Here is a 27687-nt window from a genome sequence, read left to right as displayed (position 1 = left end):
ACAGGCAGTGCCCCCTAGTGTTTGACAGAAACCAGACCAAATAAACTAGCCTCAACTCGGGGCAACAACACATAAACACGCTGGACTCAAAGCGACACTTGAAGAGAGAAGGTAGCGAGCGGTGAGGAGGTCATAACACAAGTAGCGTCACGTGAGGGAAGAGGCATCGCGGAGGGGCCGCGGACTCGGGAAGGAATGCGTGAAAGCTTGAGCGGTGGTGTATTCGATATGTTCTCCAGCTAGTGTGGAGGACTTGAGAGGTAAAAAAAATGTCTGAAACAAGCAAGGAGGTTTTTAAGCTAAATGCTAGCGTACAGAAAGTAAGGCTGAATGTGACCTACGGTGTGGTGTTTGTTTGCAATTTCCCGCATTTTCAAAGCACCCGGAACATGACGCGTGTTCTTTTGCCTTCACCGAGTATGCTTTAATGACACCCCAGTTGCAGTTTTGCTGTGCAGTTCAACACACAACCAAAACAAATGCAAGGGAGAGTTGGTTTTAGGTGGATCGCCAGATTAATGCCAACACTCAATGGAAAACACTCAAATTAACTTTTGACGTGAAAAGTTGAAGTAACGTACACAGAATTAGGTAATATGACATTACGCACGGGCATCTATTTTTCCTAATCTGTGAAAAAATTACTTACATTCATAAACTTCCCTACTTTCTTCTTCTCTTTTGATATTCATGTTGTTTATCTCCATGCGTGCAACACTGCCCCCAAGAGGCAAAGATACACACAGCAGGAAAGCAGGTATTTAATATTCTTTTAGATTTATTTTATTTTACTTGTTACATTTAAAGCACAGTGTTGGTAGTGAAAGAAATACCAATGTTTAAATGAAAAATTATGTCTGTCAATCACAATTTCAATCGCAATCAAAATAGACGATTATTCATTTCTTCTGAAATCGCCTCGGCCACACGCACGGTAAGTGATGCGTATAGAAATTATGAGAGCTGACGTCAACTCGGGAAGCTAAACTCAGACTAAACTCAGAACTTGGGAGCGTGTTTTCACTAAAGATGTGAACATCTTCAAAACACGTGAGACGACTTTATTTTTGGGGACAGGATACAGCGCGCCGTGTAGCCACAAGCAACATGGCGTCCCCTCCAGTTAATGTCCAACTCGCAGTCAGCGAACACATCAAAAAGCTACTCAATGCACCGAGTCTCTCCCTCCCTCGCTCGCCTTGTACAGACCTCTCACTCTACCTTCCTTTTGGCTCTTTTACAGCCCTCATCATATTTCACAGCACATAAAGCCCTAAAATGGCACATAAAACAGTTCATCTCCTTTCACTGTCAGCTTTCTGGGCTTAAAAAATTAAATATGTTTTACCGCACGTACATCAGTGAAACACGCCCCTGGAAAAGAAAAAAAAAAGTGCCATAAAGAATTCAAACACAGGCTTGCCATAAGTAATGGAGTATATAGGGCGGGGTATACATCAGCTATGAGACAAAGTGAGGAATTGAAAGCACACAAAAAGTGATTGTGGGACGATTTTTTTCATTGATGTCAATCACTTTTCAAATGAAACAAAAAAAAAAAGGAATGCCGCTGAAATGTATATACAAACAAAACCATGATCAGCACGCAAAAAAAAAAAAAAGGGGGGTCAAGCATTGACGCCGAGGGCAGAGTTCATATGCAAGGGCCGAATATGACAAAGAAGATGTGAGTGGAAGCGCCAAAGAGGAGAAAGATGGCTTAAACCTCAACCCGTAAGTCACCGGGTTCATTGACATTTGGACCGAGACCCGCCTTTGCTGTGGCTGACAGCTTTTCAGAAAAAGACGCTGCTTCCTTTCACTTCCCAAGACGTTTTCTACTTGCGAAAACATTCACAAACGAGAGCGGCGGAAAAGCAAACGAGATTGAACGCGATGAATTCAAGCCGTGCCTACGCAGCAATTTGCAAACGCGTACGTCCAAAAGGATACTTCTTGTCGAGCGAATGTGTTCTTTTCCGAAAAATTAGCAAGGAGGGGGAGGAAAAATGACAAGTGACAAGCGATTCATTGGCGCTGTCAACGCTGTCATTTGTGGCACATTCAAAGCTCACGTCAAGCGAGCGTATTCCCTCGCTGGTGAAGGTGACCCGGGTCATAACCGTCTGACTCACCCAGACACAGCAGGTGAACGCCTGCAAATGCCACAATGAGGAGAATGGAAAGCCGGCACAAGGAAAAGGGATGCAAATGCAAATAACAGAAATGAGAGGCGGGGAAAAAAAAAACGTCATTTGCATTTTCGGAGTTGAATTCAAATCAGCTGTCGTACAATACGTAAACATCCCGTTGAGCCTTTTACCACTGCGAACGGGGGAGAAGAAGGAAGAAAAAAAAACGGAAAGGGATGTGGAGATAATTGAATATGAAATTTTTGAAAAAGTTAAGCACACGCAAAATGACGAGCAAAAGGCGCAAGAAATGTCATTGTATCACAACTTTTAATGAAGGAATAAAAGAAGACAAATAAAGGCGTTCAAGTTCGGCACGGATTCCTTTTCAAGGAATTATGTTATTTTATGTCGGAGATCCTTTCAAATTTCATCTCAATAAAGTATTGGACGTCACTCTTAAAAAAAAAAAAGATGCCTAAAGTTGTACTCACTGATGTCCAGACACTGAAGGGAAGGTGGGGGGCGGGGGGCGGGGGGTGGACTAATATGAACCAATCAAACTAATATGACATTTATGAGGTGACCAAAAACGAAGGAGGTTCAATGATGACCTTGTCAATTTACAAGGGCTGAAAACGCAACGTGATACCGAGGAGACAAGTAGCAGAAATCGACGGCGGCGTGGAAGGCTCGGTTGAAATGAAAGCGTCGGGGAGGTCAGAAGAAGAGGCGAGCGAAGAGAGCGGGACCTCGCCCTGGAGGCGACGAGCCGAGGGGGGCAAACTGCAGAGCGGCAGACAAAGCGGCGCACTGCTCTTGTGCAGAGGAACAAAGAGAAGAGGTGCATTATGGGGGTTTGAGCCCAGCGCCGCCGCGGTGGATAAGTGAACGACTGTACGTATGAACGGTATTTTGTCATCATTCAGGATAAGCGTATTTTACCCCGGAACAACCAAAGCAAAGTATTATAGGTGCCGAATACACAGTCCATTGTCGGGATATGCTATGAAAAAAAAAAAAAAATCCATCTTTTCACTTTGACATGACATTCTTTTATCAGTCCTCTTCCTCCTCTGCTGAACCAAAGCTGTGGCTGAACTCTGGGTAGCACTGTCTCCAGGAAAAAAAAAAACAAAAACTAAAACTAAAAGTGATCAATGTGAGAAGGCACGAGGCACTCATGGACAGGCTAATCAATGGTGGAAAGAACCTTGCCCAGGGCCTTATGCAAATGGGAGCACGTCCCGTAACCTCGGGAGTGAACATGCGCACTAGATCAATGGGACGAGGCTAGGACCTTACAGCAAGATCAGCCTCAGCCAGTAAATATGTAATGATGAATCCCTTAAGACACACACACACACACACACACAAAAGTTAGGTTTAGCGTGGATTGGAGCGTTCGAGAACAATCCTTCAAGTCTCGAGATTGCTATTTCTCTTCCTCTTGTCCACCGAGAGAAATAAGACGACGAGGGAGGGGCTTATGAATGGACCCCTCGAATCATACTTGTCGGGAGATGAGTTGCTATTACATCGCCGTGGTAACGACGCTGCGTTTTGACAAAAAAAAAAAAAAGAAAACTAAGAAGAGTGCTTGATCAGAGAGCCAAGATGCTCAAACAAATGACACTTTTGCTCAACAATAAAACACATTACGTATATTCAATTCATAATGGCGGTGCCAAGGATTTCCCGTTATGATTCAGAACACTTTCGGATCTCTGTGGGAATGAATTGAACTTGTGGCAACGCAGACACAATAACTAAGATGAAAAGCGCCGTCCGAGAAGTTGGAGACGTATAGAAAAACAACAACTCGAGGGCAGAGACAATGGAAACAATACATGGAAGTGATTCCTGAGGCGGATTGACCATTGCTGGGTTACGGAAAAGAGCAGAGGCTCCGTTTCTGCCTCTAGGAAATGAACCTAAGTCATAAAGTTGGATGCTACACGGGCATCAAAAGTTCCCGATTTTATAAAACAACGTCAATTAAAATGAAGACCGCGAAATCGCAATGTAAAACAACACGGATGTTTGTGGATGACTTCTCACATGTCGACTTCTGCAGAGTACGACCGGAATCGATTGTGAACTCGCAGTGCATTTCTGGACAGTCGTCATCGTCACAAATCGTTCAGGAAGAAGACGTAAACAACTGCTCAATAAGCTGCACTTGACAAAATGAAATTGAGTAAATGCAACGCACTTTTTTTTCCTTCAGTGTAGGTTAACGAATATATACAGTACCTGACCCTTGTTCTATTTTTTGTCTACATGTGTTGCTGCACCACTTATGCTCAAATATCCATTGCTCGAAGGGCTATCACACAGCATGGTCTTTGGTATTCTCGGTTAGCATTAAGCTAGCAGCAAAGTTACTGTAAGTGGTTGCTCTAAATGCATGTGTAGTCATTCTCTTTGTTTTGTGTTTAGGTTGACAATAAATTTGAACTGTGAGGACAGTAAACAACTCAAAGACACTTTTTTGAAAAATTGTTCGTTATCAGGCCAAAACGAGTGCTCGTTATGAGGTGAGGTGAGTTAAATGGAGTTGCTACCCATCTAATGGTCGGATTTCAAATGTGTTCTTGAAAAAGGTGACTGTGGTTATATGCAAGTCAAGGCATCACTCTACTAGAAAAATCGACGTAATTTTAATTTTCACACTAATCAGGCACACCTAAAAACATTTTCTCAAAAGCCGACAGTGCGCCTTATACCGTATACCGATTACCGGAACAAGTACGTTCAATCCCATAATCAAATTTCACGTTATATGTTCGTGCTCTACGAGCAGACTTTCATAAGATCAATTATATGGTTTGATTGAACATCCCGAGTTCAAATACGCAAGGTTGAATTCTCTTTTTGTTGTAGCTGTCCGACAATTAAACAGTTTGAGGTAAGCACACTTTGCGTGTCGTTTAAAGACCTGTGCAAGCGGGAGAGTGGGGGCAGGAGCTGAAGAAACTTTTAAAAAAAGGAAGCGGATCTGGAACATATCCATCGGAAATTAATTGGGTTTTATGACTCCTACTCTTCTTCTTCGTTCTCGTGCGCAGCGTTCTCTAGGGTATTTAAAAAAATGTTTTGAAAAATGCCTGCCACTCTCTGCATTTGAGTCAATAAATGCTTTCAGCCACTATTTGAAGAACTGTGTTCAACCAGAAAACAAAGGAACGTCATAAAAGTGATTTAGTGGCTCAAACTATCCGAATATGGACAACATCAGAAAGCACGACACACGAGCAACATGACCAAGCATGAATGGGCCCGCACGCCGTGACACGCGTCAGCTAAAACACTTTTGCATTCATCCTTACCTCCTCCGTACTTTAATTAACCTTGATTTTCTTGTAAACACATATGCACATAAAACATGCAACGAAATAGGCTCCAGAAAAAAATCCAACACAAAAGACACAACACGCAATTCACGGCGATATTGAAAGACTCGCAAATGAGTCCAACCCCCCCCCCCCACCCCCTCCCGCCACTCCGCACTACAAATGTAATCTAGAAACCAAGGAAGCTCCCAAAACAGAGAGCGAAACACCAACAAAGGTGAGCATAATGGCGTTGTATTGAAGGGAATACTTCACAAAGCCTATTGTGAGAGTATCCTTTTCAAGCGGCAAACCCGCTGTAATTTGGTCTGCGTCATCTGCCTCCAGTCACAATGCAGCGCTACAGCTTTGAAATGGATGGCAAATGAAGGCCATTTGTACATAATCACAGCAGATAGAAGAATTCAGAAGCCCTACAATGTGTTGTTGAGGTAAAAAGAAAGACCTTGGTCTATCCGTGGCAGCCGGCGCCGCTCAGGTTTGGCAAGGGAGGTCTTTTCTCCCGAAACAAGCAAATCAATTCAAATCAAATCAGCTTGCGAGCCGTGACATTTAAACAGTTCAATTTACATCCTTATGTTAAGAGGAGAGCCGCTCTCCAAGATGCCTATTCATTCGCGAGGAAATTAGACGTCTATATTTCACTCGGTTTAATAGAGCAAATACGCTGTGGCGTCGGCGAGGAAGAAACCGTGTCTTTTTCGCGGCGTACAAAAGGGCTCGGCGTGTATGTCATTATGAGCGACGCACAAAAAAAACAGAGGGGATAATATACATAATATAGACAGGACTGCAAAGAAGTGCCACGCATGATACGCATGCATTAACACATTCACAGGCAGGCAGGAACGTAGCGACACACACGCACACACACACACTTTTCTCAGTGCTGATGGTGTCTGTCCTGAGGGTTGCCGTCCCGCTGCGAGGGCCGGCAGGCACTTTTGTCATGGTGGTCCTTTTGTTTCACATCAAACAAAACGCCACAGCTTTGCATATGGCTCCACTAATTTCTGCTAGTGTGCCCCCGTCATTTATCATCGCCTCTCACCCTCTCCTCCTCTTTTCCTCCCCTAACGTGGCTCTGATAGCTGCTAACCACCAAGCTGTTTCTCTTGAGGATGACGCGGGCTTCTCCGAGGGCTCCGACTGACACAGGCAACACATGTGCACATGCGTATAAATGCACATCAATACGCACGTACGGGCTCACGTAAAGCCCGCAGACTCGCCGTACAGCCACTCGCGGAACAAGACAGACACACACCCACAACAGCCTACGCGGACGGACGCATTCACAGGAAACGGCACAATGCCGCACCGCTTGCAAGCCCGCGAGCTATGGAAAACCTTGAGATTTAAAAAAAAGGAAAAAAATGGAAAAGAAGGAACAAGACATCTCTTTAGCCCCTCCTGAAGCAATAGACATGATAGCACTCTAGAGTTTCGAGGGTGGTTGCATATAAACATTAAATGAAGAGATTTTCTGTTTGGCAGTCTTTTCTCATTTTTCCAACGGAATTGAAATGTTTTCATAATCTAATTCGAACCTTTCAACTATCCATTTTATGAGCCAGCTTTACCAATATATTAAATGTGTAGTCATCAAAAATGGTCACAAAAATCATATTTTTCTGAGCGGCAGGAGAAGAAAAAATTAAATGCAAAAGTAGAACATGTGTTGTCAGTTTATGTTACAACAACAGCCGCCTTTAAACATTGGAAACTAAACTGCCATTTTAAGCAACAGGGGAAAACATTGCAATTCGGTTCATAAGCATTTGGAAACTGTTGTCGTTCATTTGGCACATTTAAGGGAATAAAATGTGAGGAATAAATTTATTTACAGTTTGACTGGCATCTTTGTCATGTAAAAACAAAACAAACAAAAAAAAAACATCCATCAGTTTCATGTCTGTGCATTGAGAAGTGATCTTCGTGCAAGGATGTGCTTCGGCTCGGTGGGCAAAAACACAGGAAGCAGGTTGGAAATGGGGTAACTTTTGTTAAAAAAGACATCCAGGAAAAAAAGTCTTATTTTAATATTTATTGAGTGTTTCCTGGAAATTCCCATTTCAAATTCATTAATCTGGATTTTGTTGAGAGATTGATGTTACTTAATTTGCATTTCCACTCATGGGAGGCTTTTTGTCTTCCATGACTCAATTAATTTCTGATGTCCTGATTAGGTAAATACACAGACGCACTTTATTAATTACGAAAGGAAATTAAGATGTTGAAGGTGATCCTAAACATTAAAAAAAAAATCCTAATCAATAAATGAATACAATAGAAACTGTTTAGCTCATGTCTTCCCCTCCTCTGGGGCGGAAAACGGACACTTAAACATCGACACTTCACTTTCTACACAAGGCGTCAAGTGGGAATTAATAAATATAAAAACGGATGGACCTCCAAAGAAAGTGTCGCAGACACATTTGGCCAGTTTGTCCGAAATATATGAGTTTCTGCTCATTTCTATACTTGAAGGGGCTGTCGCAGCAGCTGGCTCGTTGGCACCCACACACTTGTGTGCAACGACACAGATGCCTTCTTATACAAGAGCTTATATAAGGATAGCGAATCCTTTCCAATAAGACTGCTCTTTTTTCACTTTGGGAGCACATAGGATCGAGCGGGACAGACGACTCTTCCGGAACACGAGCGCCGCCACCAACACTTCCACGTTCAAGACCACTCCTGGCAATGAAAAGACAAGGTACAGATGGCGGACTCCTCGGTTTCTGTGGTACTGCTCGCGAGATCACAATCAATCAATCAATCTATCTATGTAGCTAGCCAGCTAAATAGCCAGCTAGCTAGCTATTTAGCTGGCTATCTATCTATCTATCTATCTATCTATCTATCTATCTATCTATCTATCTATCTATCTATCTATCTATCTATCTATCTATCTATCTATCCATCCATCCATCCATCCATCCATCCATCCATCCATCCATCCATCCATCCACCCATCCACCCATCCACCCATCCATCTATCCATCTATCTATCAAATGAGCAAGCTATCTAGCTATATGTCTATCTATCTAAAATTAAAATAATTTTGTGTTACAAGACTTTCTGAAATCATCCACTGATTTTCCATTCCAGTGAACCCCATAGAGGTCCGCTGGCCACTTTGGACCAGGCCACGGCGCGAAGCACAGATGAAGGGAAAAGAAAGAAAGAAAAAAAAAAACCTATACACAATTTCCGGTGACTTTGTTATCTGAGGCTGAAAAACATTTTACTTTGAAAAGTGACATCCATCTCTGACTGACTCTTGATACATGTCAAGATGCTAACTGTCTCAGTCGTGGAATGCCAATATTAAATCTAGAAGTTAGCAAAATGAGTAAAAAAAAAACCCAGACTTATTTGGAAATGGGAAAAGTTCTCAACACAGGAGCCTATGCCCATGAGGAAAATAACCGCATTTCACAGACAATACCATGAGACCTGCTTGAAATATGGATTTATCGCGCCTGGTGGTTCCCACGCATCAAGTTCGCGTTGCACAGTATGCAGCGAGCGGCTCCCTAATGAGTCACTAAAGCCTTTAAAACTGATTTGTCAACAAATGCAAGTGCCTGTCAGAGTGTCATACTTGATGGCTAACCGGAGTGCTAAGTCTAAAAAGTCATTCAAATTGTTGAAAAAACAACTCATTAATAAAGTGGATTTGTGTTTATTGTTGTCGCATTGAAACGCCCTGCGTCATGTTCAACAACACCCGATTGTAGACTGAGTAAGTCCAAATCTGAGTAAATTTTGCATTGTTTTCGTATTTTATGGAATTTGGTTGGCCAAAAAAAAAAAAAAAAAGCTAGCTTCTCTGAGATTTTACCCTAAATGTACATGAGAGCTTGTTCTCTGTCGCGGCATCTTCTTTAAACGTGCCACAGAGGAGTCAAAAAGGAGAACGGGAGAGCTGCAACAGTTAACTGAAATGGTTAGATGGGATGTGTGCAAGGGTGAGGAAAAAAAAAAACAGTGGGGGTGAGGCAGAAAGAGCATGCAGCCTTTCGCCCTGTAGCTTCTCTTGCCTGCACTCACAGTCAAATGCAGTTAGCTCCTCTTTGATGTATCTATAATTAGTCCGTACGCAGTGTTTTGAAAACGAAATCAAATTGCAATGAAACACTCGAGCGCGCCACACAGGGGTTAACATGCTCCAGAGCATGGCGAGCGAGCGGGAGAAATTAACAGCGGGCCCTTTTGATAGGCTTGATCAGAAATGTATTTATTAACTGCAAAGGGGAGCAGTAATTAACCCGTAGACAGCTTGTTTTCTCTGGGTCTTCTCATGTGTCGAACAGTTCATCCCGCAAGGCTCTGCACGCACACACACACACACACACACATACACACACACACACTTTCCATCCCATCCCGCGGGACCAATTTCTCCTCAATTAAGTAGATAGTGTATGTGTGTGCATGTGTGTTAGTGGGGCACTAATGTCGAATTGAAATATTATTTTCTCAAAATCTTATGTATTTGTGCTTGTGATCTTTCTGCATAGCAGGGCTTGAGCGCATTTGGCTAAAATGTCAAAGAGCTCGCGAGAGCTGCGACTTTGTATATACGTTCCCAATTAGTTTCAGGTTGGAAGGTGCAAAGGAATCGTAACAATAGCAGACAACAGAAGGCCTCGAGGGAAACCTGGCGGTGGCATTTACCAACACTGTCACTTAAAATGAACAAAGGATATCTTTCAGCACTTTGTCTTCATGTTAGCATCAGCATGCCGCATGATTCTGTATGCGATGTCTTTTTATACGCACATGCACTGTCCTACATGTACGTGATTTAACAGGGTTCTCGTTTGTCAAGGACATTCCTTAAAAGAGTCCGGCGTGATCCGAGATGCTGAGTGAGGGGAAACACAAGGAAAGAAGGGTTCAAATCGGAAGAGCGGCGATTCGTCGTTACACAGTCGAAAAACCTGAGAGATTGGGATGCCGTCGCGGACAAAACACTGCATGAATATTTAGCATCCTAATTAAAATGACAAAAATACTCGGAAGAAACAATAGGGGAAGTAAAATAAGGAATAAAATCTTTCTGAAAATACCAGTGGGACAAGTGACCGCCTTCAGTCCCCCGCTAGACGTATTCTGGTTGTAGCCTAGCGGCGTGCCAAGAAAAGACTTGAGAAATGTCATCAATAAAGGGAGCGAAGTGCGGGGTCAATCCTTGCTTACAAGGAACTGGAAGCAGTCGAGTCACCGAAACACAGTCATTGATCACACAAAGGCAATTGTGCGAACCACAAAAACAGCTAGTTAGCTTAGCTTCCTATTTTTTAAGATATGGAACTGTTAATGAAATGGTTGTTGTTATTCAAGAACTTCCGTCTGTTTGTTATTAAGGGAAAAAAATGAATATGTCTGTGTGTACTTTTTATATCTATTAAGTGATTAGGTTTAAAAAGTGAGAAAGGCAAAAGCTGAAGAAATTAATTCATTGCTAAATTCATCACATAGCATCCTGTAGCATTCCCCACATACAATGAAACTCTGCCCCTTTCGATTATGATCTGCAGTGACATCACATGAAAAACGATCTGATTACCGACGTTTATGATCTTATATCAGTGCCACGGAATCACTGCTAGCCTTTGATCTTGTTGATAACAATTCCTACGTTTTAGAAACGATTCGTTTTGGCGTGAGAACGTTATAGCTCACTTATCCCAAAACACCAGTTCATTTCATTAAATATCATGAAAGACGTTGAGAAATGTGTACTATCATTACAGCATTTTGTTACCCCTTTGCTAACATAGACCAGAGAGTAGACCAAGAATGGTATAAAAATCCAGCACATTATTCCACCTCCAGGTGCATTTGCTGAGTTTAGAATAATAATTTAAAACACAGGAGAAAGTGACGACCATCAAGAAAGAAGAATGACAAAATCATAAGTAAGCCATCCATCCAGTTTGCTTTTTATCCTGTTCAGGTCATAGCAAGAGACGGAGCCTCTCACAGCTGACTTGTGAAACATGTCGGCCATGTTAAATGACGATATCCCTTTCACCCTCAACGTCTTTCAACATACCAACTCTCGAGCCTGAGGAATCAGCATGTCAGTAACAGTCATCCTGACAGAATTTATTGGACGAAGTCAATTCTTTATCTCGTGGTTGAATGGAGCCCAAGGACAGGACAAAACAAATTGCTAATTGAACAAGTACTCTACTACGTGACTCCCTCAGGTGTCTGGAGTTGGTACCGCTATTAAGGTTATATTATACTCGTACTGTCCCGATTTAATTTGATTTTTTTTTTAATAGGGTTAATGTATTTTTTTTCCCTATGATTCGAGTTCTGCCACTGAACTCCATCCTTCAACTACAGCAGATGTGTGCGCTAAAATGTGATCATGATCCTGCCATGCTTTTGCAAAGGTGATTGTTTTGGGTCAAAAGCATGTATTGCACTTTTAGCGGGAGATTAATAATATGAAGGAGGATCAAAAAAGTAAAATAAAATACTGACCAGCTCGACAAAAGACAGCCCACCATAGCTGTGGGCCACAATGAAGACATGCTTGGCTGCAGCTTTGGCCACAAAGTGATCCCACACATACAGCACGTGTTCCTCAGAGGAACCGTTTTCCTGAAAAACACAAACAGACCTTTCAGTTCCGGGCTGTCGGAAAAGACACATCTTTCAACTTGTCTTACAAACTTGCATAGAGTCACATGAGCCCAACAACAATCGAAATGTTACGCGACAGTAAAAGGAAACAAAAGAGAAATAGAAAAGCGGTGGTAGCCTGAGGAGATATCTAGAAAGAGGCACTCTTTAGTCAATCAATAAGTCTTGCATATTGCAAATGCCCTAAATGTAAAACTCAATAAGCTCAGAGAGGTAACGTTTAAATCTTAATTTGTAACCGGTTGCTCAATCAATGGCCTATCTATACGCCAGTGGCGACCACACGGGAAGCCACTTGGGGAAGGTCAGAAGAAAAACAAAAGGACAGCACATACATGGAAAGTACATATGAAAATGAAACATGAATCATCAGACGCGTAATAGCATACCCCGAAGAATGACTGCAGATATTTTACCTTGGCCCTATTATGGCCACCACAGACATTGTCACCAAGTTGGCATGTTTAATTAAAAAGAGATGTCAACACTTTTCCGGAGCTGCAAGGAACAATAGTAAAAGGAGACGAGTGAAAAGGGCATCCATTAATGAACTTGTGACATTGATTTGAGACTTTGATTTCCTATCAATCTGTCTGCCTGGCAATAAAAATAAACAAGTTCCTGCGCAACACACAAAAAGCAAGCGCGCGTAACCCTAAATCACAGCAACACACTGGAACTAATGCATGACCCGGCACTCCTACAGCCCCCAACAACGATCACACGCCATGCTCACCTTGCGTTTCAATCTGAAACACTCCCACAATTTTGCCATCTTCTCACGCCATCAATCAAAGAGCTTCGCTTCCGACTTCCTGCATGTATGTGACGTAAGCGTGCTGTTTTGCTTTTCAATGCAAAATGATCCATTTGATTCGCAAGTTATGTCAACTCAACACAGGAAGGCCGGAACCGGAATCCAACCCTGCACCTCTGCACTGTGAGGCGGTAGTGCTAACCAATCCACCACCGTGCCGCGCCCTACTAATGACACTGCATCACAAAAGCCCATTAATTTCTCTATGAGGAAAAAGGTCTTTTTTCAAGTATGCAAAACTTTGTACGAATATTAGATGCTTTTTTGTGTGTGTGTGTGTGTGTGTTTGTCCGGAGGTGAATTAACCTGTCAGTGTGTTTGTGTTTGCCACTAGATTAGCATGAGGGGGGCTATCGTGTCAGCACCCGCCTCGACTTGCAGGGTGTGATGCAAGAGCGGGCAATGACTGCTCCAGCTTGCCCTCCTGCCATCAGAACTATGAGTGTCAGTGTGTGTGTGTGTGTGTGTGTGTGTGAGTGTTGGTGGCTCGGGCAGGGTTGCAGGCAGAGACAGAGATGTCTGTCTGAAAGGCTGTGACATCAAAGTCTTTTGAAGCCTCGCCGCTTTCCCCTCCGCCATGTCGCCCTTCATCACAGAGGCCCGTTTCATTAACTCCTTCCTTCTCTTCGAGATTCTGCTCCTTCTTAGTCTTCCCCACCCCCTCTTGTAATTGTGCCTGACACCAGCCGCTACTGTTATTTGGCAAATTCCCGCGCGAGACACCTTCACTTTCAAAGATGCAGTCATTGTTCCCGTATTTATTTATTTATACTGTACATAAATGATATGAAAGCTTCATAATAGCAAGTGGAATGCCCCGCCTTCACGTGTAACACATATTTTCTGCCTTCGCCCTCAGCGGCGCACAACAGAGTGACTGACGACTACCTGGCATGGCAGCGTAGAGTGAATTATCTAAACAACATTTGCATATTGCAATTATTTCCCGGGGTTAATTAGCTGCAGTGGAGCGCACCGTCCTGCGAGACCGGCCTCCTGTCACTAACTCGCATATGCACACACAAATAAGTTAAAATTTGTGTGGGCTTGCGCGTGTGCCAGGACTGTCAGAAAAGTGTCCCAACTGCACACCTGTTGCCAGTATCCTTCAGCCATGACTGTCGAGGGACAGTGAAGTGTGCTGTTTGTGTGTTTACAGAGTGCAGAGTAATCCATACTGTCCCCTCAGATGATATAAAATACAATTCTCTTCCCGGGATAGTCTCCACAACGGGCACTCTGCCGAACTAACATGAACGGCTATGACATAAAAAAAAAAAAAAAAAAGAGATAAAGAAAACTCGGTACACATTTTCAAAGTTAACAAGAGCAGTTCTAAACTCACTGGCCAAGGCATTAGGTACAACCGCACAAACTAAGACCTAAGTACTAAATCCCGCCAACATAGTCAACCTAAAATCCTTCACTTGTTTTTCATGAATTCTTTCAAATTTTTGAAACAGAAGCTGTTTGACGAAACAATCAGGTCCCGGTAATTTAAATTAAATCCAAGAAGCAGCTTGCGGCCCGTGTTGAGGTCTCCAATACTGTTACAAATCCACAAAATGATGCAGATAAAATTGTCTGCAAACACAGTATCTGTTGCTGGTAGTTTGACTGATGACTATGAAATCAACATATCGCCAAATGTATCAATGTAAACAATATTTTCATCATGACGTGTCGACAAAAACCGCCAGCGAACCAACAGAGCAATCATTTGATTGTCGAATATGCACATTTCAGTTTGTGTTTCAAAGATCAGGCAGCTTCCAAACAAAACTGGATGGGTCTGTCTCGTGTGTTTTCTCACACATTATGTGACCTTTCAGCGACTGGACTCTTTCCGGTTTTTAGCCAATAACAACCTGACCCAGCAACACGTGAAGGCAAAGTCTAATGCAGATGTGCTCACACACTCACACTTATCTCCAAAGGTAATTTGGTTCCGGAACGTTTATTCCTTGTAGATGAGAAGCAGTGACAAAAGAGAGGGAAGAGAGAGACCAAGGTCTACCACTGGAATAACAGCCCCGATACCAACACAAACCCGGTGCCTAACCAACACAGGAAACGATGAGCCTAACAACAACACACAACACTCTCTGATAAACAAGCACGTCAGACCTCCGTGCTACTCTGTCCACCTCCTCCTCTTCTGTCATCAAAACCAAACCGGACTAAAGGTTCATCTGGCGAGGAACACATCTAAAGCTAAAGCCTTGAGGACCGGAGTGAATGCAGAGGATCAGAGTTGGCCAAATTTGGTGCACTCAGAAAGTTTGCGGCGGGAGCCAGCGGTGTCAGGAAACAGAATTGTCCTCGCTAAAAGCATGCTAACAATAAAATATGAAAAACTAGCTGGTTCGCCGCCCCTTGGTTCAACTTTTTGTTCATCTTCATTGCTTATCGCGAAAATAAAGAGATGTTTAGCTCTACTAAATAACTAACAATTTCATTGCAATGCTTGTGGGTAGACAACATTTTTTCGCTAAGATGCCCGCGCGATCGTAGTGAGCCACTGCCTGAGCGGTGCAGTGGCGGCGGGCAGTGGCGGCGCGCAGCGGCGCGGTGAAGTAGTTAGGTTTTGAAAAGGGACAGACGGAAGGACAGACCGCGTGCGGGACGACGCGCAATATACATATAGATGTCATGCAATGTACTGGATTGGCGCTTTGGCCAAGTTTTGCGGATAGAGCTACGCTAGCAATTCAAAATGCTAAACACAATATTGTACCGGGTAGTACTGTTCGATTTAGTTCAGTTCAGTGTGGTTCATCTGTTTTTCTGTTGCAAACGATACCAGAATATCAAACCTGAATTGCCCTCATTTTCAATGGATGGGCAGTTACTTGTACGTATGTGGCGGGTGGGGCTATCCACACGAAATTTTTGCGTACAGTAAGTACTGCTGTCAAATCACAAGTCGCACACATATTTATCCAAGTTGATATGCAAATGCAATCGGCATAGTGTGATCTCACCATTTTCGGCGCTCATGCAGTCATCACATTTCCACCGTTGCTCATCGTGGCGAGAAACGCAAGTTGGATTCGACTTTAGTGAGCCAAGACTTTATCTTGCTCAAAAGAATATTCACCAGTGATGGCCAAGTTCGAACAGTTAAAGCTAAAATCCATTCGTCTCCCATTTTAGTGCAATGATTTGACACATTATCCGTTCAGACAGGACAGTATCAGAATGAGACTGGATTTGATTCTGATTTGGCACTCCTGACCCCGCACACGGTAAGCTAATGAAGTACAAATAAGTTGAAGATCTGACTTTAACGATTAAGGATACACATTGTTCAGTTTTAATCTTGAGAACTGTTTTTCACACTGACTACATCTGCGGAGGCGGCCCGGTAGTCCAGTGGTTAGCACGTCGGCTTCACAGTGCAGAGGTACCGGGTTCGATTCCAGCTCCGGCCTCCCTGTGTGGAGTTTGCATGTTCTCCCCGGGCCTGTGTGGGTTTTCTCCGGGTGCTCCGGTTTCCTCCCACATTCCAAAAACATGCGTGGCAGGCTGATTGGACGCTCTAAATTGTCCCTAGGTGTGAGTGTGAGTGCGAATGGTTGTTTGTTTCTGTGTGCCCTGCGATTGGCTGGCAACCGATTCAGGGTGTCCCTCGCCTACTGCCCGGAGACAGCTGGGATCGGCTCCAGCACCCCCCGCGACCCTTGTGAGGATCGAGCGGCTCGGAAGATGAATGAATGAATACATCTGCGGATCATGCAAATGGAACGGGAACATCGCAGAACTGATTGCAACATGGCCGTAGGGTACGCACAAGCAAAGTAAATAAATATAGGACAACCTCCCAGGATGGAACGAACTGGCCGTCCAAGTTTCCGCACGTTTCCTCCATTAGGCCACCTACGGAGAAAATCTACCAGAAGCACCGGGCCTCAAATGTTTTAATATGTCCTGATCAGCGCAAGGAATGAGTACATGATTACGTTCATTTCGCCCGATGATTAAACATGACATCAGTAAAGTCGTTAATTGCGTTTTTTGCCAAGAGCAAAGAGGTTATCAGTTGCCGGACTTTGTAAGCGGGCGTGCGCGTCCACGTGCACGCTGACGCCATGCCAAAAAAGGAAAATAACTGGACGCCATCTCAAAACTGCGTGGCACTGCTAGTCTGTTTTACTTTTTTCCCCCCGAGTCTCACTTTTGTTTACTTCTTTAACTTGAAGGAAGACACTATTGCGAGAGGATGGCTAGAAGCTGTCTGGGAGCCGGTGGCTCCGCGAGAGAGGAAGAAAGGAAGGTGCGAGGCAAATTAGCAGTAGAGATATGAAAATGATGGCGGCATTGTGGGTAATTAACAGGTATAGTAGCTGTGGCGAACTGGGAATATAATGATGTGTGAGGGGAGGCGGGAAATGTGGCAGACTAATAAGAAAAGAGAAAACTGTATGCAAGGGTAGGTGCGCTACTATTCTATATCTGACGCCGTGTATAGACGATGCTGTACGCAGTATAAGAGGAGGAAGAGTAAGTGAAAGGGGTGAGAAGGTGAAGGAAGGGTAAAAACTATAACGCACATGTCAGGTCACGAGCAGATTAGCGAGCACGGCCTATACAATAAAACAACATGACCTTGACGGGGTCATTGTGCTCTGACAATATTTGCCAGGACATTGTTTCCAATCAATAACTCATTAACAAAGTACAAAGGAAGTTGCTGTGGGTTTGTGAGATTCTTTATTAGAAAAGAGGGGCTGTTGGCCAGAAAGGTCATCGCCGTGACATCTCGGTGAGCCTCGCGCCGCCGCTCGGGTTGTCGGGTGAAATTACCGCGAGCCATTAATTGACATCAGGCAAAGGAGAGAGGGCAGGCAGACATGGCGGTGTTTGTTCCAGGATGACCCTGAGGTGTGCGGTGTGCGATGTGTGTGTGTGTGTTTTTTTCCTTTTTCTTTTCCAGGTCAGCCTGTATCCACAACAGGAGTAAGCGTAGAGACAGAGAGAGCTCAGTGGGTGGGGGGGCAGCCAGGGAGGCCAGGATGGATTTGTTTGATGGTTGACCTAACTAGAAGATTGGGAGCAGGGAAGTGAGACCAGCTACACAGTTTCTGCCTTGAGCGAACACACGCACGCACACACAGACACACACACAGGTACGAACACAAATACTTAAGCCTCGTTTCCACCAAGCAGTTTCATTTGTCTTCACTCAGTAAAGTAGCCATTTTTCACAATCCCAACAGCAAAAGTTCTGAAGGGTACTGCCACAGCCGAAGGGGAAAAAGACATTTGCTTTGTTTTACCTGTATTAAAAGTGGGTCGGGATTTGGCGATTGGGGAAAAAGCGGGTCCCGGGGTGAGGCCGGTTCAGAAACCCTGATCTAGTACGGCCTCATTAAAAGGCAGCATCCTAAATTCTTGGGGGAGATGACGCGGGAATGCACTGTCGTCCCTTGGGTGAGGAGATATGATGCCTACTGTACGCGTAGTTGATGTCGCAGTGCGAAACAGACGCCGGATCGGGCTTGACTGTTACAAATTGTACCGAGGAAAAGTGAACTGAATGACCCGCTTGGTAGAAAAGTGGCTTGAGATGGGGTTTTGTACAAACCGAAAAGAGCTCAAACAGTGGATAATTAAAGCGGACCAAAAAAAAAAATAAAAAAGGCGCTCCCTCACAACACCGCGGCCGCCACTAAGCCTGATGCAGACTAACAAAGGTCAAAGCTGTGACTCGATAATCGCAGAAAAACACACAGCGGCTACACGGGATGGCATCCAGCCAATTTGTTCCTTCTAGCGAGGGGGCGAGCTGCCCTCCAGCCTTGGCCGTTGACCTTTCTTTTGACCGTTTCCAGAGGTTAATCAAGTCCCTACCTGTCCTTGGGTGTGCTGAGCCGTACCTCTTGGCATGATCACCGGTCGAAGGTCAAACAAATCCTGTCTGTATAATTACTTTGGGGCAAAGGATTGGTGTACGGTCATGAAAGAGACGAGGATTAAAACATTATTCCGATTTTTTTTTTTTTTAATTCGAAGATGTCCTGCAGAGGGGGTGGCGATGGGGTGTCACATCATGCGGAACGCAATTACCAACGCGTTGGCATCTTTTCGTGAATGTACGAGGGAATTGTGAAGCGAATCGTGAAGACGCCAAACAAGGAACAGGACATCGGTCTAACCTGCATCTGTGTGGGCATTGGCGGGTATTTCAAAGGAGGGAAATACCTCCGGAAGTCGGTCTGTGTAACCGAAAGGGTATCCCACACATTATTAGTACGGGAAAGGAGGGCTGAGAAATGTTGAGCATCATTGAATTCAACCAAGACATTTCAGAGAAAAGTCACAGGAATCCATAATTTGCCGGGAATATAGTCAGATTATGCCTGATGTATAATTGAAAAAATTCCTACGTTTGATGTTCCTCCAGTCTCGATTATCTTGAAGCAGCACTGATGGCAAATATAGGAGAGGGGAAAAAAAGAACATGGGCCTGCCTCAAACTGCCTTGAAATGTTGTTATCGAATTGTCTCTTAAAATGCGTGATGCTAAGAAAGATAATTACAACAAATTGCAGGGGAAATGTTTTCTTTCATTTATTTTGACATTTTTCTTGTATTTTATTTTTAAATCGACAAATTGTGTTTAAAGATAGATGAAGCTGTTTTTTTTAGGGGGAGCTGGGGGGTGGGGGGGGTTCCCCTTTGCTCTTTTTCAACCCCTTCTACTTTTCCAGGGCCTGTTGGCCTAATCCCAGCCAGCCAGCCTTGGGTGAACTCTTTGGAAGCTTCTTAAGACCATGAATGTGCCTTTTGTTCCTGCCATTCCTCCGCTTGGCTGACAGAAAATAGCTAACTGGATTACTGCTAAAATTCAGAGTAAAGTGAACTCCCAAACTTCTATATGGCACAGTGCGAAGAAAGCGCCCCCCCCTCCCCCACCCCGCCCCTCACACTCCTCATCGGCATCCCACTTTCTATATCCTCCCATCCCTCCTTACTCCAGCAAACATCCCCCCGCTAAACATGGGCTGCTAGTGTGTGTGATCTGACTCAGGAGGAGAGAAGAGGGATTAGATAAGGTTGAGGAGTTGCAAACTATGGGCCTAAGACGAAAGAGTAGGAATCTTAAAAGGGGTAAAAAACGTATTAATGGGTGTAAGGAAGCATATGAATCACTCGTCTTTATCAGCAGCGCGAGTGGCTCATTGAAAGTTAAAAAAAGGGGAATCCATTTTTGCCATTTTCTGATCGTACTTTTATACATCCCATGCAAAAGAGAGAAGCATTTTTTTTGTCCCCCCCCCCCATGCTGAAATGTACCCACTAAGGAGAGGAGGCGTTTATATCTGAGTGAGTGCGCCGTTGAATGGCTGTGTGCAGGTGGTCTTGGAGCTCAGCGGGAGTTAAGAGTGCGAGGTGCGGGGAACAAAAAGGTTTGTATGCGTGTGAATGCACGTGCCTCGAGTGGGTTCTGTTCAAAAAGATGAAAAAAAGGGCGGCTAAAGAGGTTTGATTTGATCCACCACCCACCCTGACTAGCAGAGGTAAAAGAGGAGGCACACACACACACACACACGCACACACGGGCAGACAAAAGATTGAAGGAGGGAAAATAGTTTTGATGAGTGTGTGTGTGTGTGTGTGTGTGTGTGTGTGTGTGTGTGTGTGTGTGTGCGTGTGCGCGCGTGTGTGTAACTGCATACGTGTGACAGCTGACTCCAGGGCGGACTGAGGCAGAGCGGTGGCGAGCGAAGCGGTGCAGGAGGGGCGTGTGTTTGAAAGAGGCAAGGTCAAACAAACTCGCATCTTGCTGACTTTGGGGTCAAAGGTCAAAATTCAAGGGTCGCCAACCTGCTCAGTCCGTTCGCCAGATAGATCTCGAGTCCTGCAATCCCCGCATTTGGGGACAGGTACGGTTGGCCAGAAAATCGAAAACTCCTGTTGATCTTTTGAATCATTGATTGCCGTGCATCATCTACTTGAAAATCAATGCCGAAATTAGTAAATGCGATGGGGTTAATCATACGGTGAACGGTGATATCTGACTTTGAGTCTTTACATTTTTGAATGGCAGGTGTCAACCGGCACACAGAGCGGTGTCAGCGTTGCAGGCAAAATAAGAGCCAACGGGGAGAACTTTTCCAAATGGTGTAAAGATTTCTCAGACTACTGAAACAAATATTTATCCTGACATAGCATCTATTCAGCGATGTCGTTTTACAGCTTCAGAATGATCGAGCGGCTGACTGCCAGTCACAAGAAGGAGTCATGCAATATCGACCAAGCTCCTTTTAAATTGCGTTTTTTTGCAGTTTTGTACTTCAGCGCACCGCGACAATTGGCGCTGGCCTCTCCAAGAGCAGTTTAGCGTTTGTGTCACCTCAAGCTTTAAACGCAGTGTTATGCGGGGCGGGCACGTACATCCAAATGCCACGCACTCACGATGAGTTCAATCAAACACAACATGGCTTTTTAGGAAGGCATCCACAATATTTGGGGTTCTTTATTTATTTATTATTCCATCCATCCATCCATCCATCCATCCATCCATCATCTACCGCTTATCCGGGGCCGGGTCGCGGGGGCAACAGCTTTAGCAGGGAAGCCCAGACTTCCCTCTCCCTAGCTACTTCGTCCAGCTCTCCCCGGGGATCCCGAGTCGTTCCCAGGCAAGCTGGGTGACATAGTCTCTCCAGCGTGTCCTGGGTCTTCCTCGGGGTCTCCTCCCGGTGGGGCATGACCGGAACACTTCACCGGGGAGGCGCTCAGGAGGCATCCGAATGAGATGCCCAAGCCACCTCATCTGGCTCCTCTCGATATGGATGGATATGGATTTATTATTATATTTATCTATTCATAATTTATTATTCCCATCCTATCCCTTCAAACACACAAATTCTGTCAAATTCGCCACAGCTCCATCAGAGCTAGCAAAGGTGCAAAAGCCTCTTTTACACCTGTGGACTCGAGCAGCATAGGCAATCTGCTGGAGTGAGAGAATATGCAATGTAAGACTCGGTATTTGGCGACTCACTAAAAGATGGCGATCTTAGTAGATTGCACACACATACAATCTGTCAAAAGTGAAAAGCCAGTCGCGATTTGGGATCTTATCAAAGTTTAGAGCTGAAAGGTTCGAGAGGTCCAGTCACCCCTCTCTAATTGTCTTTGGTGTGAAAGTGTATTCTGTCTACTTACTTCACACATGACAGGCAAAATCACTTTTCTATTGTTGGATTTCACAACAAAAAGTCACCGTCATTTAACATTTTTGGCACAGCTGGAATGATTTTTTCACTAGATGAATTATCAATCTAAATCGAAATAAAACGCCAAAATGAATTGAATGCTGAGCGCGTGGAGAGCGTTGCTGAAGGCAGTTCCATTTCTTTTTCTTTTGCAACCGAGATATATTATCTTCGACTAGCACAGATTCCCAACGTCATTGTCGTTTGAGCTGTGAAAATACACATCATATGACTTAAGCACTTTTCATGTATGCAACCCCAGCTCAAGAGAGTGTGTTGATAACATTCGAATTACTAAATTACAGCAATTAACTCATTCTCTCCCAAAGACGTTTATAAATGTCTTTTCAGACTTAAGTCTACAATTGGCTGGTACTGAATGAGTAAAAAAAAAAAAAAAAAAAAACAAGGTTGTCTGGGTCCTTATGAGCTAGCAAATCATAATTTTGGCCGTGTTAAAACAAAAGCGGTCTTGAACAATATTGCTTTATTTCACTCCAGTCTGGCCTCAATTATTCCGCACAACGGAAAGACATTCATTAAAAGGGTAACTTCTTTTGTCGGAGCACAGGGCGCCTGGCACATCTGTTACGGTGTGTGTTTGGACGCACGTCGGTGTCACGCGATAAGAATTTTGCAGCGCCTTTGCGGTGCGTGCGTGTGTTGGAGAGATAATAATCCCAGTGGTCAACAAAGACTGACCAGCCTGCCATCATCACGAAGAGGACGATAGGGAGAGGGAAAGAGGGAGGGAAGAAAAAAAAAAGAGGGCGAGAAGGGAGGTAGCCATGTGGTTAACACTTGGTCAGTGAGAGGCGACTGGAGCCCGGCCAAGCTCTTCACACACAGGCTGACCACACAAGAGCCTCTTCTTTCTCCTTCCTCCCGAGTTACTTCACATTTCCTCCCTTGCCTTCTCCGATGGACACCTCCCACTCCCCCGCTGTCCTTTGTCCCTTCCGGAGTTCCTCCCCGCCGATTTTCCCCACCTTCCTTCCGCGAACCCCAAACCATCAGCTATCATCTCGCAGTGCGGGATGCACATCGGAACCTCGTCTTCCTGCCACCGTGTCATTCCAAGCACTCCTCGTTCCTCTTTATATGGAAAGAAAAGAAAAAAAAAAACAACATACCCGTATGGGGATCCGCTCTGTCTCCGTCTCCTTCTGTGGGTTGCGGTACTTCTCGTAAAATTCTCTCCTCTTCTTGCCCTCCTTGTCATCTTTTCGCTCCTTCTTTTCGGCCGGTTCGTCAGAGGGTTCGGTCGTAGGGGGCTGAGTGGAGGACTTGGACGATTTCTCCACCTCCAGGTAGTTCTCATTTGGGTTGAGTATGATCACGCTATAGCCCTCCTAAAACAGAGAGGAGAATATTTACGTTAATTTCACAGCTTTAAGAGCACCAATCGTTTTTTTTTTTTTGTACCAACTCAGTTTTGGTTTGAGGTCCATTTTTATTGATTTATTTATTTTTTGGTCTTAGTTTATGAATCCCGGTCACATGATGATGTGCAGGACATAAAGATAACTGATCTGCATTTCATCTGGAAATTCAAACAGATTCTTCATGCCAAATGAACATACTTTAAAATGGAAATGCAATAAAAATGAAATTGTAAGTGATTACTTCATTACTTTTAAAGTTCCAAGTCAAGAGTGACAAAAATATAATGTAAGAAATGGTCAAATGAAAAGGAATTATTTCAGGAGAACAAAAAAAATTAATTCGCACAATTTAATATTGTCATAAAAGGGTTTTTTCAAAAGGATTTTTTTTCACTGGAAATGTAGAGATTGAACAACAAAAGTTCCTCTCATACACAAACATTCAAGAGCAGACTTACATTTTTGGCAAGCTGTTTATAATCAAATCACAGAAAGAAATAGCTGCACAATTGGAATTCCACAACAGCGGTTTGAGTCAGTAGACGGCACCTAGTGACTCCAAAGGCCACATGCCACTTAATATCAAACTCAATCGATCCCGGCATCCCTCAGCAGCCCGAGACTTTGCGCTGCTCCAACCGCATACATATCGACGTGCGACTTTTTGCCCGACAATGTGTCCCAAATAAACCATTCATGAAAACGCGAAAATGGAAAATTAAGTAAGAGGAAAAAGGGGGTCTTTTCTTTCTTTGTTTTTTTTTTCTATGTGACTTCTTCAACTTTGCTAACATTTTTAATTAACTGTGTTTATTGTTCCGAGCACTCTGAGATTACAGCAGGAAATAGATCTTATTTCACATTGGACGTTCGCACACACAACTGCTATTGTTGAATACACATACAACCCCGACCAGACTCAACTGGACAACCAGGCAGACACACACACACACACGCGCACACACACACATAGTTTATACACTAACAACACATTCCGAGGAGTATGGGAGACACAAAAATACCTCTCGGGGGATGTGAGAGGAAATTAGGAGCGGTGGCATCGCTTAGCTTCCTCACTGCCTTCTCAAGGCATCACACACATCTTCTCTCCCTTAATAAGTGTTAATGCAGTGTGCGTGTCCTGTGTGTATGTGTGTGTGTGTGTGTTTCCCTCTGTGCCCGGCGCCGTCAAACCTGCCACACACCCTCTTTTCCCTTCGCACCTGCCGTCTGTTGACAGCAGCACAATGACACGTTCCTACTTATGCATATTATGAAATTAGACAAATTCTCACTTCCATTTCAAAACTCGTGTATCTTTTACCGGACCCTATGACTAGATTTTCGTGAAGACATGATCACATTCATTGAATGGCTTTTTTTATATAGTGGATTAGAATTTTGACGTGATTTAAATTGCAGCACGTTCATTTGAGCTTTCAGGAATGATTGAGGAAATACTGGGCTGTATAATGGTGAAAATCGGTTCAACGTGGAAATAAGTCAAATGATTTAGTGAGTGATTTTCACGCAGGTATATTTTCATCAATGTTGTCATTCATTTTGAGTCAAGTGAGGCTGCGGTGATCATAGAGCAGGATCCATTAGAGGGGATTACGTTTGGGCCAGCGACATTTTCACATTTTCACACAGACACCATTGAAGACACCCGAGCACACTTTGCCGACAGATGGATGAGCAGATGAAACACGGGACCCGGCTTGAGCACGGGGGAAGGAGAGACAGAGACGTGCAGCTGAACTGGATCAACAGCAGCTCGGTGGCACTGCCCACTGGTGGCAGCACGACAATATAGCCGATGTCCAGTTCAGAAGGCAACGGCGAAGACCGAGACAAATGAGTAAAATATCGAGCATGACAATTTCGCATGATTTTGGCATGGATGTGGACAAGTTATTTACTTTGGGGTCTTAACTGAAAATGCTTTTTTTTTTGTTTTGGTAAATATATAATGGGAAGTGATGAAGAAAAAAAAAGCATTTTTGTGGAATGTGTTGCAGACGTGGGGGTTCATGCATTTGCACTGACAGCCCAGATTTTACAATATTTCGTGCTTGAATGTTGCGCAAGTTGTCACATTCATCATGGCACGGAGGCATATACACTTTTTTTTTTTTAACAATCCAATTCAATTAATAGAATACAGAAACGTAATTTGCAGGCTTTTTCACAATCGGAATTTTGGAGCCAATCACCAATCAGCAAGTTAAAAACAAAACGATCTGATCAGAAGACGGACAAATCTATCCTGTCTATGGAAACCTATTATTATTTATTTGGCCTACTGTCGACCACCGCTTTTCAGAGGGGATCGGGACCGGGCTGGCCCGCGAATAACCAAAATTTGTGAATAATTGATGACCATGGAAATATAGTGGCGGTTAAAAAAAATAACGACAATGAAACCCTAACAACTCTAACAACATTCAATATGTGGAAAAGCCGACACTCCAGCCGACCCCTGAAATCATCCGACCGACGACGCCATTGCTCCATCGGCAAACGATGACATTACAACCAAATCACCGATCATCATCTGCCAATTCAATCAAGCCGATCAGACACTTGTACAATAACAATTTATTGGATTTGGAAATGAGGGCAGAGGAGCAAACGCATCAGTGTTGAGAGAGGCACAGACATCCAACGCCATCCCATCTCTCTGTTCCCGTATTTCGCTAAGCCTGGTTTTCCCGGGGCAAAAGTTAACGGTCCAACCACACAGCTCCACGTTGTTCACTTGCTAACCCCGAGTGGCCTACAAGCAGGGTGAGCCTTCAGTTCCCTCAACCTCCGTCGTCACTCATCAATAACCCTTCCCGCCCTTCAGCATTCTGATGCTAACCTCGAGTGGGCCGAGGAGCTTGTCGCTTACGCCTAATGCCAACACTCGGTCCCGGCCTATAGCCTTTGCTTTGGATGGACGACCGCACCTAAGTGAGCTAATACTCACCCGCTCAGTTGTGCAACCACCCGGAAGGACATCGCTGTAAAGGCAGCCCGTGTTGTTGGTGCCTGGAGGGCTGGCGCCGCCATGTTCGAGACCATGATTAAATGACACGGAGATGTTTACGTTGACGTCGGTCAGGTCTGCTAGCCGCGTCTTGTCTCACAGGCTAAAAGTGAGGCGAAAATTTACGATGATTGCAATTTTCACTTGCTTGTAAGTGGGAATAAAAACGTACAGAAATAAATAAATAAAACGAGGCACACATTCCACACGACCCCACCCACCCCCCCGACCCCACCCAGAAGGCGGACAGTTCAATCCTTGTTTGGTGACAGTTAAATCCTCTGAAACTGTTCTAAAGTGAGGTCAGTCAGCCCTTTGTGTTTGGTGCTAACTGTTAAGTCTTACCCACCTTAACACAAAGTGTGTCTAAATCTGAGCTTTGTGTTGTGACGCGCTGTCACCGTCTGAATCTCAAACAAATGCGCGCCGCAAACCTCGGGTCACCCGGATTCTTATACGACTAAATCTCCCTCACACGCATTTTTAAACGTTTGGGGTCGCCTTGCCTTTGTGCTAAACACACACGGGCACTGTCCTAAAGAAAACACACCCACAGTCCTCTGGCGTTGGGTCAGTCTTGTCTTTTCTGCAGCAGTGTGCAGGCTGATCCTCTTCCCATGCCCTGTGGGTGCCCCGATGCCACCGCCACACTGAGTCCCTGCCCCGGGGGGCAGCGGTCAAGAGGGTTACCCCGACCCCGCTATGGGAGGGAACCCCGACCTCCATCACCCTGCACTGGACGCTCCTTAGCGCTCCTTTGTCGGCCTGTCCCGCATCAGATAGCAAAACAAAGGCCGCCGCTGCTACGGAAACCGGCTTATATCATCACCGGGGAGATTTTCCATCATCGTGCCTTATCTTATCTCATTGGTAGTCTTTAAAATGAACCAAAAGAAGTGTGGGATTTTTTAAAACTAATACCAGGTTGGAATCCTGGCTTTATTCTCATATACACACACACACACGCACACAAACACACACCTCACAGTACAGCAAAATGCTGTTTGGGATTATAAATAAAAGGAGGCCATTTTAACTACAATATGGAGACCCTTACGGACTC

The 27687-nt window shown here is 44.3% G+C and overlaps 1 protein-coding gene across 5 annotated transcripts in view; it reads right to left on the bottom strand.

Annotated features, from left to right (window-relative positions):
- The window catches only part of fam172a (family with sequence similarity 172 member A), a 179018-nt gene that overhangs the window by 101399 nt on the left and 49932 nt on the right, over positions 1–27687 (bottom strand). For all 5 annotated transcript variants that reach the window (XM_052067457.1, XM_052067454.1, XM_052067458.1 and 2 more), the window contains exons 7-8: positions 23339–23557; positions 12000–12119 (exon numbers count right to left, since the gene is read on the bottom strand). In XM_052067457.1, the coding sequence (XP_051923417.1) occupies positions 12000–12119; positions 23339–23557 (339 nt within the window). The remainder of the gene's footprint in view (positions 1–11999; positions 12120–23338; positions 23558–27687) is intronic.

The sequence above is a fragment of the Hippocampus zosterae genome, chromosome 6, assembly GCF_025434085.1.
Source record: "Hippocampus zosterae strain Florida chromosome 6, ASM2543408v3, whole genome shotgun sequence".
NCBI classification, from domain to species: domain Eukaryota; kingdom Metazoa; phylum Chordata; class Actinopteri; order Syngnathiformes; family Syngnathidae; genus Hippocampus; species Hippocampus zosterae.
This window is presented reverse-complemented; position numbering and strand designations above follow the sequence as displayed.